This window comes from Leptodactylus fuscus, chromosome 9 (genome assembly GCF_031893055.1).
Source record: "Leptodactylus fuscus isolate aLepFus1 chromosome 9, aLepFus1.hap2, whole genome shotgun sequence".
Taxonomy (NCBI): Eukaryota; Metazoa; Chordata; class Amphibia; order Anura; family Leptodactylidae; genus Leptodactylus; species Leptodactylus fuscus.
Window position 1 is genome coordinate 45,347,857 of NC_134273.1, and position 19,913 is coordinate 45,367,769.

The window sequence follows — 19,913 nt, forward strand, 5'->3', positions numbered from 1 at the left end:
CTGAAGTAATTTTTTTTCCCTCTCCCCTAATATAAGAAAGGAACAGACATTAGACCTAGACCGGGGTTCGAGGCTTGTAAAAATCCAGTATTATTTGTTCTTCATGATGTGACATATGTGTTGAAAAGCAACCCAAGATGAAGTCAGCCATGTGTGCCAGTGTGTTACTTGGCATGCCTTTGCTGGCCCCAACTGTAAGGGTCACTCTCTATTTCCTCCATTTTCCACTCCCCTTCACACCATTTGTGGTGAAGCAATGGGATGCACTGAAGTGCACCCTCTAGCCTCGTGTGGGATAGGGACATCAGATGCCACTCCAACCCCCTCGTCTTCCTCCGCCAGCCAACGGTGCGAAGATGAGAGGAGTGTGCTCTGAATGTTTTCTGCCTAGCAGAGGCTAGTTCTCACTTACGAAAATGGCCCCACTTTGACCTGTATATCAGGCACAATGGTGTAGGTTTCAAAGAAACATGGCACCAACAAGTTGGAAAACGTGGGCCATGCGTGGACCGTGTTTGAGTCTGGCAAGCTCCAGATCTGCTACCAGGTTCCAGCCATTATCACAGGCGCAAAAATGCCAGGCCCCAGGTGTAGCAGGGAAAAAAAAATGCCATCTCAGCCAGGATGGCATCCCTGACCTCGGAGGCACTGTGCTGTCTGTCCCCCAAGCTGATCAGTTTCAGCACGGCCTGCTGACATCTCCCCACGCCAGTGTTACAGTGTTTTCCGCTAGTAGCTGGGGTGGAGGTTGCAGCATCGTAGGGTTTCAGTCTACTCCTGCCATGAATTTTGGCCTGGGAGAGGAGATAGGCCACCCCAGTTTGCACCGGGGACCAGACTTCACCACATTCACCCTGCCTGTCATTAAAGATAAGCACTGCAGCATCCCTGACCACAGGCGCTTGTCCATGTGTCGGTGGTCAAGTGGACCATGCAGCAAAGCGCAGAGCTCTGGGCCCAACTGATGTTATGGGACACATGCAGGCGCAAGGCAGGGACAGCACACCAAGAGAAGTAGTAACGGCTAAGCCCAGCATAGGGAGGTGCCCCAGCTGCCATCTGCTGACGGAAGGCCTGGGTCTCCAGAAGCATAAACAAACACCAACATCTCCTGGGCCAGCAGTTTATCGATGAGGCTGTTAAAGGCTTGGGCATGGGGGTGGGTTGTGTTGTACTTCTGCCTGCAATGAAAAGCTTGGGAAATGTGGAGTGGCTGGGAAGAGGCGCATGATGGTGCAGGCCAAAAGGGCGCATGAGGGTGAACTCCCCAATGTGTCAGAGATAGGTGTGTAGGTGTCCTTGCATCATATACTTGCACCATATTTGGCTTTGGAAGTTAATTTTGTGCCAAAAAGTGGTTAAGACAGCGATCCCTCAGCTACTCCTGTTACACTGTCTAGTGAAATTACCATCCTTGGAAGTGGACCACCACTTGTAAGATCCCAAAGGAAGCAGGCAAGAGATGTGCAGTGCAGAAAAAAAGATTAGAAAATAAGTGTAGGCTGTAGAGCACAGAGGGATCGGAGAGGACAGAGCTGGTGTCGGCCAGGTATTCCCACAACATGCGCCTATACTTGTCCCTCCTGGTGACACTAGGCCCCTGAGTGGCAGTAATTTGTCCAGGGGGGCCATTAACGTGTTCCAGACCTAGGAATAAGTCTTCCAACAGGGTAGAGTTTTGCATGCCTTTGCTTCTACCCACTGTTTTTGCTGCTTAGCTTCCCTCCACATCTACACTGCTTTCACCCCTAAACATCACCCCAGTTTATGCCTTTGCTTCTACCCTGTTTTTTTTGTTGAATTAGCTTCCCTCCACATCTACACTGCTTTAGCCCCTAAACATCACCCCAGTTTATGCCTTTGCTTCTACCCTGTTTTTTTTTTGTTGAATTAGCTTCCCTCCACATCTACACTGCTTTAGCCCCTAAACATCACCCCAGTTTATGCCTTTGCTTCTACCCTGTTTTTTTTTTTGTTGAATTAGCTTCCCTCCACATCTACACTGCTTTAGCCCCTAAACATCACCCCAGTTTATGCCTTTGCTTCTACCCAGGTTTTTTGTTGATTTAGCTTCCCTCTACATCTACACTGCTTTAGCCCCTAGACATCACCCCTGTCCATGTGGGGTCGGTGGCCTCGTCATCCACCAACTCCTCTTCCAATTGCGCACTGCCCCCTTACTGCAAACCGCACATGACCACAGCTTGCCCTGATGGCAACTGTGTCTCATGATCCCCACTTAGGTCCAGACAAGTCGGTGGCGGGTCCAAAACCCCAAAATTGGAAGGAAATGGCGGATGCTGCAGTATTTCTAACACCTGTTCCTGGTGCTCGGGCCTGGTCTGTGTTGTACCCTGCACCCTGCTTAACACAGCTGCCATATCCGAAGTTGTGCTGAGCGCATGCTAATGTTTCGTGTCCAGTGCAATGGATGGGATGGGATTTCACATAAGTCTGCCACCCATGGCCACTCATGGTTGAGCAACTCAGGGAGTTGACTTTGACGAACCCGAGGGTTTTGGAGTTGGAACTACATCAAAGGTCTGTGCTGCTCACACACTCTGCTCAACACATGATATGTTTAGTGCCAGCAGTGTGGAGACGTCGCACAACAGCCGTTGTTCCAGCAGGTACAGGCGTTGTAGGAGTGCATAGAGGCTAGCAGCGGCAACTATAGACTTTAAAAACTATCCGCACAAGCGCCACACTTTCACCAGTAGCTCAGGAACATTGGGGTACCTTTTTCAAAAGATTAGCAGCAATGAGTTAAAAACGTGGCCCAGGCATGGAATATGTTGCAGGCTGCCAAGCTACAGAGCCGATCCCATTTTACGGCCATTATCACACATGACAACATGCCTGGGCCCAGGTGCAGTGGCAAAAACCACATTGCCGTCTCATCGAGGATGGCATGACTCACTTTGTAGGCAGTGTGCTGTCTGGCCCCCAAGCTGATGAGCTTCAGCACGGCCCGCTGACGTCTCCCCACACCAGTGTTGCAGCGTTTCCAGCTCGTAGCTGGCGTCAATTTAACAGCGGAGGAGGGTGGTGTTTCAGCCCTCCTCCCAGGAATGTTGTGTGGGGAGACAAGTCAGTCCACCACATTTTGCGACCCGGTCCATGCCTCAAGTACATTCAACCACTGTGCCAAGATTGAAAGGTAGCGTCCCTGTCCGCATGCACTTGTCCATTCGTAGCTGGTCACGTGGATCTTTTGGGCAAATCGCTGAACTTAGGGACCGCCTCATGTTTGGGGAAAAGTGCTGGTGTGGACAGCACAGTGAGGTGGCGCAGTAGCCAGCAGGCTCAAAAAGGGCAGAGTGTCCACAAGCTGGGACCCCAACATCTCCTGGGCCAGAATTTTTGAGATGAGGCCGTTGAAGCCTTGGGTATGTGGGTGGGTTGTGCTGTACTTTAGCCTGGAATGAAAGGCCTGGGAGATGGGGAGTCGCATTGCAAAGTGTGTAAACCACACTCAGTTTGTCCTCGACCTATACATTTAGAAATGATCTCCCCCAGTGAGGAACGTGGCCTCGATGGGGGAATTTTTCTAAGGAAGCTAAAAAAGAGGGCATCTTGGGCCTTGCTGGCTCAGGTCTAGCTTCTGTCATGCAGCTGTCTTCTGCCTCTGGACATCCCTTTGCCTCTAGCCACCTTTTTCCCTGCTTAGCTTGCCTCCACATCCACACTGCTTTTGCCCCTAGACATCATCCCTATCCATGCCTCTGCCCCTAGCCATAACTCTGCCACCCCTGGAAACTCATGGTGCAGAAACTTTGGGAGCTGACTTTGAGGAACCCTTGGGTTTTGTAGATGGAACTCCATCAAAGGTCTGTGCAGCTCACACACCCTGCTCAAGATATGGTATTGTAGGGTTTCAGCGTGTGTGAATGACGGACAACAGCCTGTGTTTGGACAGATGTAGGCCTTGCTAGAGTGTTTTTAGGCTAGCAGCGACTCCTGTGCACTTGCAAAAGTGGGCGCACAAGCGCCGCATTTTCAACAGTAGCTTCGGTACATTTGGGTATGTTTTCAAAAAACTTTGCACCACTAGGTTAGACGTGGGCCAAACATGGAACGTGTTGGAGGCTGGCAAGCTCCAGAGCCGCTACCAGGTTCCAGCCATTATCACAGGTGTAAAAATGCCAGGCCCCAGGTGTAGCAGGGAAAAAAAAATGCCATCTCAGCCAGGATGGCATCCCTGACCTCGGAGGCACTGTGCTGTCTGTCCCCCAAGCTGATGAGCTTCAGCACCGCCTGCTGACGTCTCCCCACACCAGTGTTTTAGCGTTTGCCGCTAGTAGCTGGGGTGGAGGTTGCAGCGTCGTAGGGTTTCAGTCTACTCCTGCCATGAATTTTGGCCTGGGAGAGGAGATAGGGTACCTCAGTTTGCACCTCGGGACCAGACTCCACCACATTCACCCTGCCTGTCCTTAAAGATAAGCAGCATCCCTGACCACAGGCGCTTGTCCAGGTGTCGGTGGTCAAGTGGACCTTGCAGCAAAGCGCGGAACTAAGGGCCCACCTGATGTTGAGTGACACGTGCTGGTGCAAGGCGGGGACGCCAGGGCCGGGAGAAGTTGTGACGGCTAGGGACGGCATAGTGAGGTGCCACAGTTGCCATCAGGTCCGGGAAGGCGGGAGTTTCAACAAGCCGGAACGCCAACCTCTCCTGGGCCAGCAGTTTAGCGATGTTGGCGTTCTAGGCTTGCGTGGGTGGGTGGTTAGCGGTGTATTTCTGCCGGCGCTCCAATGTCTGAGAGATGGTGGGTTGTTGTAAAGAAGCGCCTGATGGTGCCTTTGATGGTGCAGGAGAAGGAGATAAGACAGAAACAGGGGAGGATGAGGGAGAAGTGAACAAAGTGGCGGAGGCAGATGAAGTGATGTCCTGGCTCGTCCTCTGGAGTGCATCGCCAGCACTGTGAGCAGAGGCAGTGGCATGAACGGCGGGCGACGTTTGTCCTGCCGTTGCTGCCTGCCACTGATTCCATTGCTTGGATTCCAAATGACGGTGCATTGAAGTGGTGGACAGGTTGCTCTTCTCAGGGCCCCTACTTGATTTCGAGAGGCAAATTGTGTAGACGACACTATATCTGTCCTCGGCGCATTCCTTGAAAAAACTCTACACCTTCAAGAAACGTGCCCTCGATGGGGGAGTTTTTCTGGGCTGGGTACAAAAGGGAACATCTTCGGACATTCCGGGTCTGGCCTGGCTTCGGCAAAGCAGCTGACCTCTGCCTCTGGACATGTCTCTGCCTCTAGCTACCCTTTTTGGTGCTGCACCTGCCTCAACATCCACACTACTTTCCCAGCTTGACATCCGCCTTGTCCAGGTGGGGTCGGTGTCCTCGTCGTCCACCACCTCCTCTTCCAACTCCTGTCTCGCCTCCTCCTCCTGCACAATGCGCATGTCAACTGGCTGCCCTGACAGCAACTGCGTCTCATCGTCGTCGATGAGGGTGGGTTGCTGGTCATCCGCCACCAAATCGACCGGAGATGGAATGGAGGAGACTCTAGTGTTTGAGCATCTGGACACAGATACTCGTCTGTTAGGTCCGTGGAATCGCGAAATGGAGGGGCAGGTTGCGGTACAGTCAAAGGAAGGGAGAACAGCTCTGGGGAGCAGGGACAGTTGGGGTTATTGTTCTGGGAAGATTGGGAATTTTGGGTGGAAGGAGGACAAGACTGTTGGGTAAGAGGAGGTAGAGGCTGACTGGCTGGTGGACAATGTGCTTTAAGCGTTATCCGACAGCCATTGCAAGACCTGTTCCTGGTTCTCGGGCCTACTAAGGCTACTAAGGTTAATGTTGAACTTTTGTGCAAAGTGCAGAACTTAGGGCTCGCCTGATGTTAAGGGACACATGCTGGTACAAGGCTCAACTCACCCTAAGTGCCAAAAACACTGCTGGTGCAAGGCTCTACTCATGCCAAGGGCCTCAATCTCTGCTGGTAGCTCAGCTTAAGGTCCTGTAACTTTGTTTGGAAGGGCTCATGTTAAGTGCTAGAAAAGTGAATTTTGGAAGGTCTTACCACATCACACACACACACACACACACACACACTCAAAATGACAGTTAAGGGTGAGGGCTTTTGGAATTCCCATTGCCTATTCCATTTGTGGTTGTCATGGGGAACGTGATTTAAAGGGGTGGTTGTTACTGTTTGTTGAGCTTAAATTGGGGTTTGTGTCCATCCATTTTGGGAGTAAAGAAGGTTTCCAGGTATTTTCCCACTTTGATAGAGGTTTTTTTGAGTGTGTAAAGTGTGTAGTTGTTAGGCTGTGATGTTGGGGTAATAGAGGGTCTTTGGTGTGTTAGATGCCCCCAGACATGCTTCCCCTGCTGTCCCAGTGTCATTCCAGAGGTGTTGGCATCATTTCCTGGGGTGTCATAGTGGACTTGGTGACCCTCCAGACACGGATTTGGGTTTCCCCCTTAACGAGTATCTGTTCCCCATAGACTATAATGGGGTTCGAAACCCGTTCGAACACACGAACATTGAGCGGCTGTTCGAATCGAATTTCGAACCTCGAACATTTTAGTGTTCACTCATCTCTAATCTTTACCATTTGGGTTTATATGCATATTTTATATATTCAGGGGTTACTTCCAGCTAGCCATTAGTGGGAGGGTTGCGGTATTTGTCCGCCAAACATCTAGGTGGATCCTCTTTTGTTGTCCTCCATTGTCTTGCATGTTTTTTATTTGTTGAATATTTAATAAATATATTTTTGTAATTTTTATGAATTTTTTTTTTTTGGTTCTGTGTTTTCTGTTTATGTATTGATATTGGTTTCCGGGACCATAATTTGTTCTTATATTTTGGGTAAAAGTTTTTTTGGTTTTATGACATGGCTGATGTCAGATCTTTAACCTCTTCGATCTGAACCCCACAAGGTCTGATCAATAATGCAATGCGTTACAATGATAATGCATTGCAATGCATCGGCATAAAGCAGTCCGTCATACAAATGAATGCCAGACAAGCCAGGGATTCATTAATAGGCTCCTGGCTGTCATGGCCACGGGTCGTCGGCCCCGGATCTTGCCACCGGACCCGAAATGGCAGCATCCTCAGCTTTGACTGAGGCTTCGGGGGCCTGAATGCCTGCGATCAGTGTGGGCACTGATTGTGGGCATTAGAGATGGGTTTATACTGCATGATACAGAAAAGTCCCAGCAGTTATAGCACCTGTTCAGTGTCTGAGTAGCCGCCTTATTCAAATACCCAACATCCGCCGTCCTATTACGGTGGAAGTCAAAGGGATTAAATATGGCACTCACTCAGAGCAGGTGCTAGAAATGATTCATACACTGCGGACCCAGTGCTAATGCCTGCAATCACAGTCTGACCGCAAACATTAATCTTTGTTAATAGCTACCTTGGCCTCATTCTTTGTTATCTGGTGCTGCCTGTCCAATGCCTTTCACTTTCACTTTGTAGGAGACTCCTGCACGGCAAGATTGCGGGAGCAGTCCTACCTCTATGATAGCCAATAGACTTGGATTGTATCTAAAGATCTGGGTTCAAACCCTCTAGGGAGGCTAAAAAAAAAAAAATTCAAATCAACCCACTTTCCCTAGATTCTAAAAACATACAAATTATGCATCCCTGCGTCTATAAATGAGGGGGACCCAGTTTCATTGCTACAAAGTAATAATAAGATATTGATGGCTGCAGCAGTCAACTGAGCAATAGGTTGTTATTTGATCATGTTTCCTGATTTTGTATCCTTTCCTACTGAACTGAAAGATAAAGAAATAATATACACTTACTTACTTGCCATTTATCGGCCACGTACGTGTAATGTCACTAACATAACAGGATGCTTCACAGCCACCATCCAACAGAATCATCTCTCCAGGCTACAAATAAATAAGATGTATTTTTTCACATTGCAAATCAGTAATACAGTAAATGAATTACTCCTACAATACTCATTATACATATAAACTAACAAAGCTGAGGGGTGATTACCTTGAGTAATAGTTCACATTCTGCAATATAAATACATTACAATATTGCCTCTGAGAGGCTATGAAGAACTGTAGGTGAAATAAAGGCAGTGTTTGACAAGGCCATGCACATTACAGCTCTAGGAAGTTTTCGTCATTCTTTGCACTACTGTACAGTGGTCGGTCAAGTTGCAACAGCTTCATGTTACAATATTTCCAACACACAATGGTCTTTTCTGGGTCATGGTAACCAATCAGGATGGACTTCTCATTAATAAACAACTAGTATTACGGAGGTGCATACACCAAGAGTAACCCTTAAGTAAGTGAAAGGGCTAACCAACTACCAGTTTTAACTTATTACTGGTCACACAGTAACCTGTAAAACCATGTGGCCAGTGATAAGAGAAGGCTAGTAATCAGTTACTGCTTTCACATAGTGAGAGCACCGGCTGCAGCCGTGGCAAGGATTCTGAATTATTAGGTTGAGGTTGTACAGAGGGGTCTTCCTTTTCAGACTGGTTACTCAACATTCTGTAGGCTATAAAAAAACGAAGGCATTAAATATGAATCCTTAGGGTGCCTTGTCACAGCTGGGACTTGTAATATGAAAAGTTATATCATTTTCCAAGATGCTGTATTTATCCATTCCTTAGGACTTTCAAGATCTCTGGTGGTCATTCAATAAGACCTCTCATTTAGGATTTTAACACACTACAGTTAGGTCTTGCAGCTAGCACCTGTGAATACTTGTATGTACAGTACATTAGGCCACTTGCACATATTTAATTCCCTAACTGCAGTCCTCCTCCCTCTGTTCCTCTCCTAGGGCCTATTCGCTTCACAAGAGCCGTCTGGTTGACCTGTGCAAAACTTTTCCCCCTAGCCTCCGCGTGTTCGTCTCAGATCTCCTTCCTCTATAATCCGCTCCTCCCTGCTGGTCTGACTGCGTCTATGGTGAAGCCCTGGAGTAAGCTTGGTCTTTTCCATATCGCGGATCTGGTTGATCCTCTGTCCTTGGAGCTTAGGCCCTTTGACTATTTCACTTCCGAGCTACGTTTACCTGCGTCTGAATGGCTGCACTACCAGTAGATTGTAGATTTTTTTTTTTCTCAGTTTGGATCCTTGAAGGTTTCCTTGCCCACAAACATTTTCAATAAAAATTACAGTTAAAAAAAAAAAAAAAAAGAACGACTGCAGTCAAATCATGAAAACGGAAATTGGCACAGAATTTTAATATCCATCCATCCATCCATCCATCCAAAAGAATATCTATCCAAACTGCAGACACTGTGATACCCCCTTTAAAGCGAATGTACTGGAAAAAAATGACCTACTGTTTGAATTACATTTTTTATGTTAAACATATTTTTTATAAAATGGTGTTGTTGGTGTCTCAATTTTCCATGGTCACTGAGCCTCATAATAAGCTGTCAGTTAGTGTTCTTGAGAGATCACTTTCAGCTAACCGTGGTCTATAGTGGCAACAATAATGTAGGGACTTCATAAATCTGTGAGTCAACCCTTACTGTTTGCTGCAATGAATATCAAGTATTAAATAGTCACTGTCATTTTAATTAACTTGTGCACAGATGATAGCCAATGTAATCTCCATCTAACATGCAACTCACTTTATTTCCCTAAATGTTGTGATGAGAAATTGTATCAAAGTGATGGCCAGTAGGCATCTCCTCACCCAGCTTGCTGGCCACTGAAGCTCATCACTAGCAAAAAGACTGGAGCTTTGCTGTCATGGTCTCCGCTTCTGTGTAACCCTTTCGACTTCAAAATGTAACGCTATTCCATATGTTATTTACCCTTTTCTGCCTCCATAGTTTATACCATGTGGGTGCTAGGAAAGGTGCCGTTATACTGTGTGGGGTCTAGGAAAGGGGAGGTTATATATCACGTGGGAGCCAGAAAGGAAGCATTATACCATGTGGGCGCCAGTAAAGGGGGGTGATCAGTGGGTGAAGCTCTACTTTAACTTTCTGTTGTGGTAAGCTGGAGGGATGGAAAATAAAGAGGAATCTGGGGCAGAAGTCTGTCTCAATTCATCTTCATTTTCCACATCTGATCAAGCCCTGACCATCTGAAAAATACAATCCCTAGCATCCTCGGGACTTGCTGAAAGTTGTAGTTTTATTCTTACCAACCACTGTATCATTATACTTGCTCTAATGGGTGAGACAATAATCTCGGTCAAATAACCCCTCAGATGCCGCAGTCAATATAGAGTATGTTTATACTGAGTAATATAGAAAATATAAAGGCTGATTTATCAAGACCAATGTTTTCCAGCTGCTGAAGTTTGCACCTTTATATTTCTAATGAAATGCACACATTCTCATACTTTAGGCATATTCTCCAAGGTCCATAAGACTAAACAGAACTCCATATCAGCCCCTTGCTGGGGTAGAATTCTGACATAATTTATGACAGAAAACTGGTGTAGATGATGATAAATTTGATGGGACCAGGAAAGTGTTGGGACTTTATTTTATGGCTTTTAAACAAGTAGCAGTAGGGTGGGCCCTTAGAATGAATTCCATTGGTGGGCCCTAGACATCCCAGTCTGAAACTGCTCTGCATGACATGATATGAAATAAAGCAAAAAAATAAAAATAAAAAATTGTGGTCCTTTTACACAGTTAAATTGGGAAAAATGTGCACTAATTCATTATATAGCAAATCTATAACAAATGCAACTATTGAACTTGATACTTCATACATGTATTTGCTTATGAGCCTGCTTGTCTTTCCTTCTCTCATGTGGTTTATATTACCGCAGTAATGACTACATATGCCTGTTTACATGGTATATTTACTGCTGATAAACAGTAAAAGATTCAATAAAAGACAAATGATCATGTTCTATTTGCACATGACTACTCTGGGCAATGACTGGGAAATTCCACATAATCTATCATTCTGGTCCACTTTAAAGGCCCTTTAGTCATACAGTACTGAACAAGTGTAATACAAACCTTGACTATTTGGTTATTTTTCACATAATGCAATGTATTAGCTCTATCTCCTCCTGCGACCACTGGAGGGTAAGCAAGAATTTCAGCACCTCGTCTTCGGCACTCAAAATCAAACTGTCAAGGAATGAAATAATAACAATGTAATTTGGAATAATAATCAGAATGGATTAATTTCACTGACAATTGCTGCTCTATATGTACCTGCAGAAAAGAAGTAAAAGCAACAAAAAGGTATTACCATGTAAATAGAAATTCATAGACAATGAACAGTTAAAACATTTTTGTAAACATAATAAATTAAACATTTTGCAGAGTTTTAAAGATTTTCCCTAATAATTTTAGTGGTGACAGTCTTGATTGGTTGCCAATGGATACAACCATGAATTCAGGAACTTTCTGTGGTCTGATACTTGTCAGAAACCGATGGGGGGGTCATGGGGGACATTATTATTTGTCTGGAGGGCCCCTGGGGAACATTATTAGTTGTCTGGGGGGCTCCTGGGGGCCACTGGAGGGGGCAGTATTACTTGTCTGGGGGCCACTGAGGGGACATTACTTATCTGGAAGGCTACTAGGGGACATTATTACTTGAATGAAGGACACTGGGGCACATTATTACTTGTATGGGGGCCACTGGGGACATTATAACTTTTCTGAAGGGGGCTATTGGAAAACATTACTACTTGCCTGGGGCCACTAGGGAGTATGACTACTTGCCTGGGGACCAGTGGCACGCATTATTTGGTGTCTAGGCACAACTACAAAGTATTATTAGGTGTCTGTGGCCTCTTGGGAGCATTATTAGGTGTCTGGGGGTCTGTGTGTAGCATTATTAGTCCCTGGAGGCCATAGGGAGACATTATAACTTGCCTGGGAGCTAATGGAGAACATTACTACTTGTCTGAAGACCATGGGGGAGCATTATTAGGTGTCTGTGGGCCACTGGGGAGCCTTATTATATTCTGGGGGCCACTGGGGAGAATTATTTGGTGTCTGGGGGATACCAGAGAGTTGTACTGTACCACTGGGGAGCATAATACTATGTGGGGCCACTAAAGGAGCTTGGTGATAGTAAAAGGTTCATTTCTGTATTTGCTGGGTGGAAAGTATAGGATGGTGTAGCTTTGAGGATGCATTCACATGGTGCAGTTGTAAACAATTGCATCAAAACTGCAATGGAAAAATGCAGGAAGTTTTGATGTTGTTGGTGAGGTTTTCTAAATTTCCAAGAAAAACAAATTCATTTTCCAGCCGTAATTTCAAAACTGTGCTAAAAAAAACACATCAAAACTAATAAATAGGAGCTGCACATGTAGACCTGGGGTAGGATAGAAACTTTCACTTTGGCTACAATAGCCTGTGTTTGAGCCTCTGCGCTTCTGTCTCTCATTCAGCTTCTGGTCACTTAATTCCCCATAGACTTCTATGTAATCTAATACCTCTGTGAGCATTGGTCTCAAAGTTCAAGAAAAATATTGGTAAAGACGTATATAAAATAATTACAAAGTTTGTTATAGTCACTTTATGCAAAGTTTGTTGAAAATATAGCGAGTGTTTACTTTAATCAAATAAATATAATACTTAGATGTCCTTGTGAGGAATATAAATAATAGGAAAAAAGGGATATAAAAAGACTGTTCTCATTGGAAAAAAAAAATCACATAAGAAATGCAATACAACTTTAGGGTACAGGACTTACCTTGGCATATATTAAAGCTTCATCCACAGGAGCTTTACTTGAGTGCATAGTCTCTATGAAAGCCTAAATGATAATTCAAGGAATGTTAGAATAATAATCCCAAAGATGTATCAAAGCATGCACATACAAAATGGACTGGCATTATTATCACACACTAAAATATGACAAACTCAGGAAATTTCCTTTACTTATTAGAAAGCCCTAGAGCTCAAATTTCCCAGTACTGGCTCATAAATCACATGTAGATCTCGAAACACTTTAATATGGCTCAAGTGCATGTATCTCTCTTGTGGAATTGGGCATCTTTTGTCCTATTCTGTTATTGCACTAGTATATGTGTCACTTCCCATTTATAAAGTGTGTCATCAAAAAACGATCATGCCCTCATAATCTCTGGTTTAGACTATTGTAACACTCTATGGCCTCCCAGCAAATGCTCTCTCCCCCCTCCTCCAGTCCACCTTAAACTCTGCCGCTCCCCCCATTTTTCATCAGCCACGCCCCTCTGCCAATCCCTTCGCTGGTTACCCAAAACCTAGTGGATAGAGTTTAAAATGTTAATGCTGACATACAAAGCCATCCACAACCTGTCCCCTTCATACATCTCTGAACAGCCTCTAACCTCATCTACTGTCTATGTTCTTTTTAAACTGTGTTTTGCCATATAAGGTCTATGCCAAGAGGAGTAAAAAACAAATTAATGGGGAACGTTTATTAAGCTACTTGCGCCTTTTTTTAGTGTAAATTGCAACCTATTGTGTTATTTCAAAATGCAAAAAGCCCTCAGGATACTGGACCAATCAGGTGAGGAGGATTCCAGGTGAAGTGCGCACAAATTCAACAAGAGTCTTTCTCAGAGATTCTTCAATCAATACAAGATTTTGTAAGAGGCACTACGCGTTTCGGGCTGGGCCCTTTCTCAAGTGCAATTAAAAACCGGCTGGTAGTCTCTGCGATGAGAAAGACTCTTGTCGAATTTGTGCACGCTTCACCCGGGATCCTCCCCACCTGATCGGTGCAATACCCTGAGGGCTTTTTGCATTTTCGATTACGCAACCTACGGTTAGCGTCAAGGGGAAGCTGCTGCCACCTCTGCTTTGGATTATTATATGCTGTTGTGGTGTTGTGACCTATCACAACACAAATTTCATCAATACTTACCGTATTTTTCGGACTATAAGACGCACTTTTTTTCCCCAAAATTTCGGAGGAAAATGAGGGTGCGTCTTATAGTCTGAATGTGGGTGGAGGAGCAGTGGGTTTGCAGCATGGCCGCGCTACTGCCACCGCTGGTTTTCTTCAGCGGCAGTAACGTGACAATCTGCAGGCCCCGGCAGCTAAGACACTCCCCGGCATCCGCCGGTCTATTACAGCAGATGCTGGGGACTGTCTTAGCTGCCGGGGCCTGCAGATTGTCACGCTCCTGCCGCTGAAGAACACCAGCGGTGGCAGTAGCGCGGCCATGCTGCAAATCCGCTCCTCCTCCGCAGGTCCCGGCAGTTTAAAGTTAGCCCCGGGACCGGTCCCCACCGGCCCCATACCTTTAGTGATGCAGGCCGGCTCCTGCACGGCGAGGCCGCAGGAGCCGACCTGTTCCGATGACAGCCGGGAGCCTAATGAAGGCTCCGAGGCCTGTCATAGATATATATTACTATTGCGGCTGGTCTATGACCCTCCGCGATAGTAATGTATAGAATCTCCCATAGACGGCAATACACTTGTATTGCCGTCTATGGGACTTGCAATCAAATGATTGCAGGTTCAAGCCCCCTAGGCGGGGGATAATAAAATAGTAAAAAAAAAAAACAAAAAACACTTAAAAAAAATATAATAAAAAATAAAATAAATAAAAGTTCACCTCCTTTCCCTAGAATACATATAAAAGTATAACATTACTGTGAAACATACACATTAGGTATCCCTGTGTCTGAAAATGCCCGGTCTACTAATAGTTTTATGTACAGTGAACGTCAAAATCAAAAGTGCTAAACTGCCGGGTTTTTCTCTCTGTTTTGCCTCTGAATTAAATAAAAGGTGATCTAAGCAATAAACATTTCCCAAAATGGTATATCTAAAAAGTACACCTGGCCAAACAAAAAAAACGCCCTATACATCCCCGTACAGCTGCAGGGTCACCTGTCAATGTGGTCTTGCAGCTGTTCCAAAACTACAACTCCCATATATTAAATATTTTACCATTTTTTGGCTGAAATTTTTTTTTCCCTATTTTTCTCCTCTAAAACCTGGGTGCGTCTTATAGTCCAGTGCGTCTTATAGTCCGAAAAATACGGTACTTCGCCCTAGTGTTTTAAATTACTACACCATATTGCCGCTTGGTGTTTCCCCTTTTATATTTTTTATTGTGTTATTTTTCTGCACAGCACTTAATATCTGAAACAATTGTTTGAGGGCAGCATTTCTAGATGTTATGCTACCCTTGCCACTTTTGCTTTTTGTCTGGAAAAGTGTCCTTGGCCTAAATGGAGATCACACTGTATTTATGACATGCGCCTTTTTAAAAAGGAGCAAAAAAGGCACAAATGTTCTCTAGTACATGGGCAGAGAAACCCCCCCCCCAAAAAAAAAACAGGTTGCCATGTCCGACAGCATTAAAAAGAGGCAATTGCACCTTTTAAACAACAAAAAAAAGTAAATGTACACATAGGTTATAAAATAAGATAAACAATTTATTGTACTCTATAGAACTTATTAATACTATAGTATTATGAATAACCATTTTTTGCTATGCCTGTTTTAATCCTCTCCCCAACTCGCACAAGGTGCGCCTAAATTATTATGAAGCCCCAACCTCTTAATAATTCTGGAGCATCTTGAGTGGCCCTATTTGCCAAGATCGAAATCTACGGCATAGATTTCAGGTATAACTTACGCCATTTTTCTGGCATGAGTTAGTGTAAGTCCATCAGGCATCCCCATCCAGGCACAAAAAGTAGCAAGTAAATCAGAAAATGAAAAAAGTGGCACATTTTTGGGGCAAACCTCCACTTTTGTGCCAGGAAAATGGCATGCTTGTTCTAGAAAAGTTCCCCACTGTGTTTAAAAGATTGTCTAAAGTTCCATACATGAGAAGAGATATGTCCTGCTTTTTTCATAAGATTAATTTCAGCTTGAGACTTTACTAAGCGAAGCTTCTGTGTGAGGAGCTGCGTAGACTTGATCCTATTCCTGAGCTTGGAATTTGTCTCCAGAAGAGGTTGTATGTAGTTAGAGTGTAAAAAATTATGAGCTGGTTTCAAGTGGTCATACCATAAGGTCACCTTTTCATCTGAAATAAAAAAAAAAAAAAAAAAAAAAACAACTGTAAAATATACCTGGAAAAGATTTAAAAGAATTTTTATTAAACTGTGTTTTGGTTTTTTTTGACCCAAGGAGGGGTTGGGTTTACACAGAAAAAAATGTACTTTTTAACTGCTCTATTGCCTAGCAGAAGTTACTATGCATTTTACGCTAGGTTCACACTAGCATTCGGCAGTCCATTCTGTGGTTTCCGTCTTCTGCATACAGAAGACGGCAAGCTGTCAGATCGGTTCCGGCCGTGAGTGGTGGTGAGCGTTTTATGCTCTCCGCCGCAAAACCGTTTTTTTTTAAATTGGACACAGACTACTGCATGTCCGATTTAATAAAAAAACTGTTTCGCGGCGGAGAGCATAAAAAGCTCACCGCCGTTCACGGCCAGACAGCTTTCAAACCCATTCAAATGAATGGGTTTGAAAGAGTCCTGCAGGTTTGTGTCTCCTGCTCAGTTTTGTGCAGGAAACGGAAACCTGCAGAACAGAGACCGGGCACAGATGTGAACGAGTCTGTAAGCCTTACCTGTATGCTCATTCAGATATAGGTGAAATGCATGGTAACACATGATACATTTGTTTTACATGCACAGTTATTATCTAAACCAGTAATAATGGGCAGCCCTGGGCAGCCAGGGCTTTTTAAGGAGTTGGAGAATTTTTATGGCTTCTGACTGACCATGGCTTATCTTGGTGATAAGACTTCAGTTGATACTCCCTTCCATCCCTGCAGACTCCCAACAAGGCTTTATAACAAACCAACACTCAAAAAGATCCACGAAGAAAAAGCTCTGTCCCACTGATAAAAACTGCCCCTCCTCCATGCTTCTCAGCCTTGACGCAGAAAAAAACTTTCAGCCGGATGTCCTGGCCTTTCATATATCATACACATCACATCATACACATCATTTGTCTAGAGATGTAGCTGCCTGCTCTCAGGGGGGAGAGGCTGGGAGCAGCTCTGAGCTGTTTGTGTCTTTTAAGTAGTGGAGCTTCTCAGAGAGCTCCAGGATTTCTGAGCTCTTATCAGTCAGTTTAATTGAATTTGGCTGATAAGGGCTGAGATAGTAAGTCCGTTACCTCTGTATGTAATGCAAACTGACTCAAATCCAGCTCTGCTACATCAGCTTCACACTGTGGTAATTCATTTACAACCAATCCCGTGCAAGTGAAACCCCGCCCACTTATGTGCCGAGAAAAGCAGGAAGTGAAGAGAGCACAACAGCCTGCAGGTTAGTGAACAAGCGTCATGGGAATACCCCTTTAATGGTTTGCATCTCCTAGCCATGCCTCAAGCTAACGCCCCAGCCTTCTTGGCAGTACACTGGACATTAGATCTTTTTGTTTTTTTGCATTTTGTTCCAAAGCCCCAGTCAAGTTATTTGTATTTGTCTCAGCCGTTTCCTTACATTCTCCCGTATAATGTTTTGACAAACCTTATAATTCAGTGTTCTCTCAATGATAGCAAGGTGTCATTAAGAGTTATTAAATTCAAGGGTTCATTTACTTTTCCTCCCTGTACTGTGAATATTTACTCAGTGTGGTGAATTTTTTATACAAACAGTATCAGTGTATGAATATTAGCTTAGTCAGATTGTGTTAGTCTATAAATATGATGTAGATAACATCTTACCATGTGTTATAAATAATCAATGCAAAGTATTACAAAAGGTTCACTTTTTCCTGTAACTTTATTGTAATTTTTTGGCATCTCTAAGCTGAACTCACAGCAACATAGTGATGATGCTACTGTATCGTACTCACATGATACGGTATGACTAGGCATACAGATATAGCTGTCATTCACTTATAGGACCACCCCATGACTGCTTTTAAGCATAAAAAAGCAATGATATAAATGAATAAACTACAGGTTAGAATAAATCTTTTCCAATGCAACTATACATCAATCTGCTCAGCTCCTCTACAAATCTGCTATCACTGTATCTTTACCAACCTGGAGAAAACTAACGTGTGTTTTACTGCACAGTGGAAGTCATACAAACAAAATCTGTAAGAAAATGGCAGCATTGAATTTTTTTCCAGTTTCACTCCATACCGATTTTTTTTCCATCTTCCTAGTACACTGTACAGAACATTAAAAGGCACCATTTTGAAGTATAATTTGTCTCACAAAAAACAATTCCTCATACAACTATGTTAATGGGATTCTAGAATACCCTTTTTACGATAAATACAGGAAAATGGCCGATGGACATGCGCAGTTGGTGCTTTTAGACCAAGAGAAGAGGAGCGTGTAAGAAAAGGTGGAGGTGGTGAAGAAGACAGAGGACATCGCTGGAGAGTTCTCCTGCAGCATTGGGGACGGCCTCTGTGCTGTTTGAACGCTGGGGGCCGCCCCCAGTGCTGCGAGAAAATTCATTTGCATAAGGAAGAAAGAAGAAACTCCTCAGGAATAATAAAAGAGAAGAATAGCCTTTCTTACGGCTATTCTTACGCGTATTTGTTGTAAAAAGGGTATTCTAGTGATAGAATCCCTTTAACTTATAAATCTTGGCTTCTGGAAGGCAAGGAGTAAAAAAAACAAAAAAGTAAAAAATGGCTGCATCCTATAAGCGTTAAATCAATGAACATGCTTTACATATTTTCTTTAACCCTTTCCCACCATACTAATATGATGGATGTCAGGTCTTTAAACATGGCAGCTGCTCAGGAGCTGAGTAGCCATCATAGCCACTAGGTCTCCACTGTAGGCATGCAGGCATTGTCGATAATGCCTGCAATCAGAGTTGGCAGTTGCACTACCATGTTTGGTGAGAGCACTGTTCCTCGGAACAAGACCTGGCCCTGTCACTCAAACAAGGGAGGGGCGAAGGGGGGATTCCTGGGCAGTGTGAGGCATATCAGTTTGGAGTAACAGGGTTGCCCTTGGTGTTCCAGACTGCTTATTTGCACATTTTGAATAAATGAACATCTCTGCAACTGAGACATGAATTTTCATGGGGAAAAACAAATTACAATCGGGTGAGACCTATCTAACCGTGTTGCTGGTTTAATATACTTCACTTTGCTGACAGACTCCCTTTAAGAGCAATTTAAAGATAATGAGGCCATTAATGAGGACTATGAGGGAATAACATCCAGACTCTCATATACAAAAAGTTACTTCCAACTGGTGCGTGAATGAGCAGGTTAGTCTGCTGTTCATATGACCAGCAGGGGAACCCATTCTGCAGCTGAATGAAGTAAACAATGGGTCTGTTGAGCGAATGAATTGCTCACTACACTATAGAATGCCCTGGACCAGGGTTAAAGGGGAATTCCCATCTCAAGGATCCTATGTATACTGCTAGCTTATGTAAATTCAAGAGTTTTCCTAAATAAATTTCTTTAGCAATGCTGCTTTGATTGCCTGCTAACACTAGGTTCACATTGGCATTCAGGTTTCCATTATACGAGTTCGCTTGGGGACTTGAAAAAAAGAATTCCAAAAAGGAGCAAAATGGGGAAAGAAAAAATATCTAAAACATAACCTTTAATAAAGTCATTTAAAATATCAAACACAGGTATAAAAGGTGTAGCATTTAGCCAAAATAGCTGATAAACATCTCCACAATGTGGTAAATAGCCACAAAAAGACAAGTCACTACAATATAATTAATTAATGGACACGGCGGTCCCACGTCAGGAAAAGAAACCAGTAATAACTTACCCACTGGGTATGGTTGACATGGAGACGTGGAGACGTGTATCAAATCCAGGGGGTCAGCATAAAACGTGCTAATAACTAGCAAAGTTGTAAAGAGGCAAGGTATACTATCCCTGAACTGTTACATATCAACAGGGAGGGGACTAATAAGCCCTAATACCTAAACACGGGGTCGCCTCCCTAACTGGCCGGCGCCCCGTCAGGAACCTCACCCTATTACTGGGATCTGTCCCTAATGCGACCCTCCTAGAGTAATATGTGAATAAGAAAAAAGAAGTGTGCGTAGAAATGAAA

The 19,913-nt window shown here is 44.2% G+C and overlaps 1 protein-coding gene across 1 annotated transcript in view; it reads right to left on the reverse strand.

The window, feature by feature from the left end:
- The window catches only part of XPNPEP3 (X-prolyl aminopeptidase 3), a 62,833-nt gene that overhangs the window by 15,781 nt on the left and 27,139 nt on the right, over positions 1-19,913 (reverse strand). The window contains exons 4-7 of the mRNA XM_075286339.1: positions 15,725-15,927; positions 12,642-12,704; positions 10,943-11,056; positions 7,780-7,865 (exon numbers count right to left, since the gene is read on the reverse strand). Of these exons, the coding sequence (XP_075142440.1) occupies positions 7,780-7,865; positions 10,943-11,056; positions 12,642-12,704; positions 15,725-15,927 (466 nt within the window). The remainder of the gene's footprint in view (positions 1-7,779; positions 7,866-10,942; positions 11,057-12,641; positions 12,705-15,724; positions 15,928-19,913) is intronic.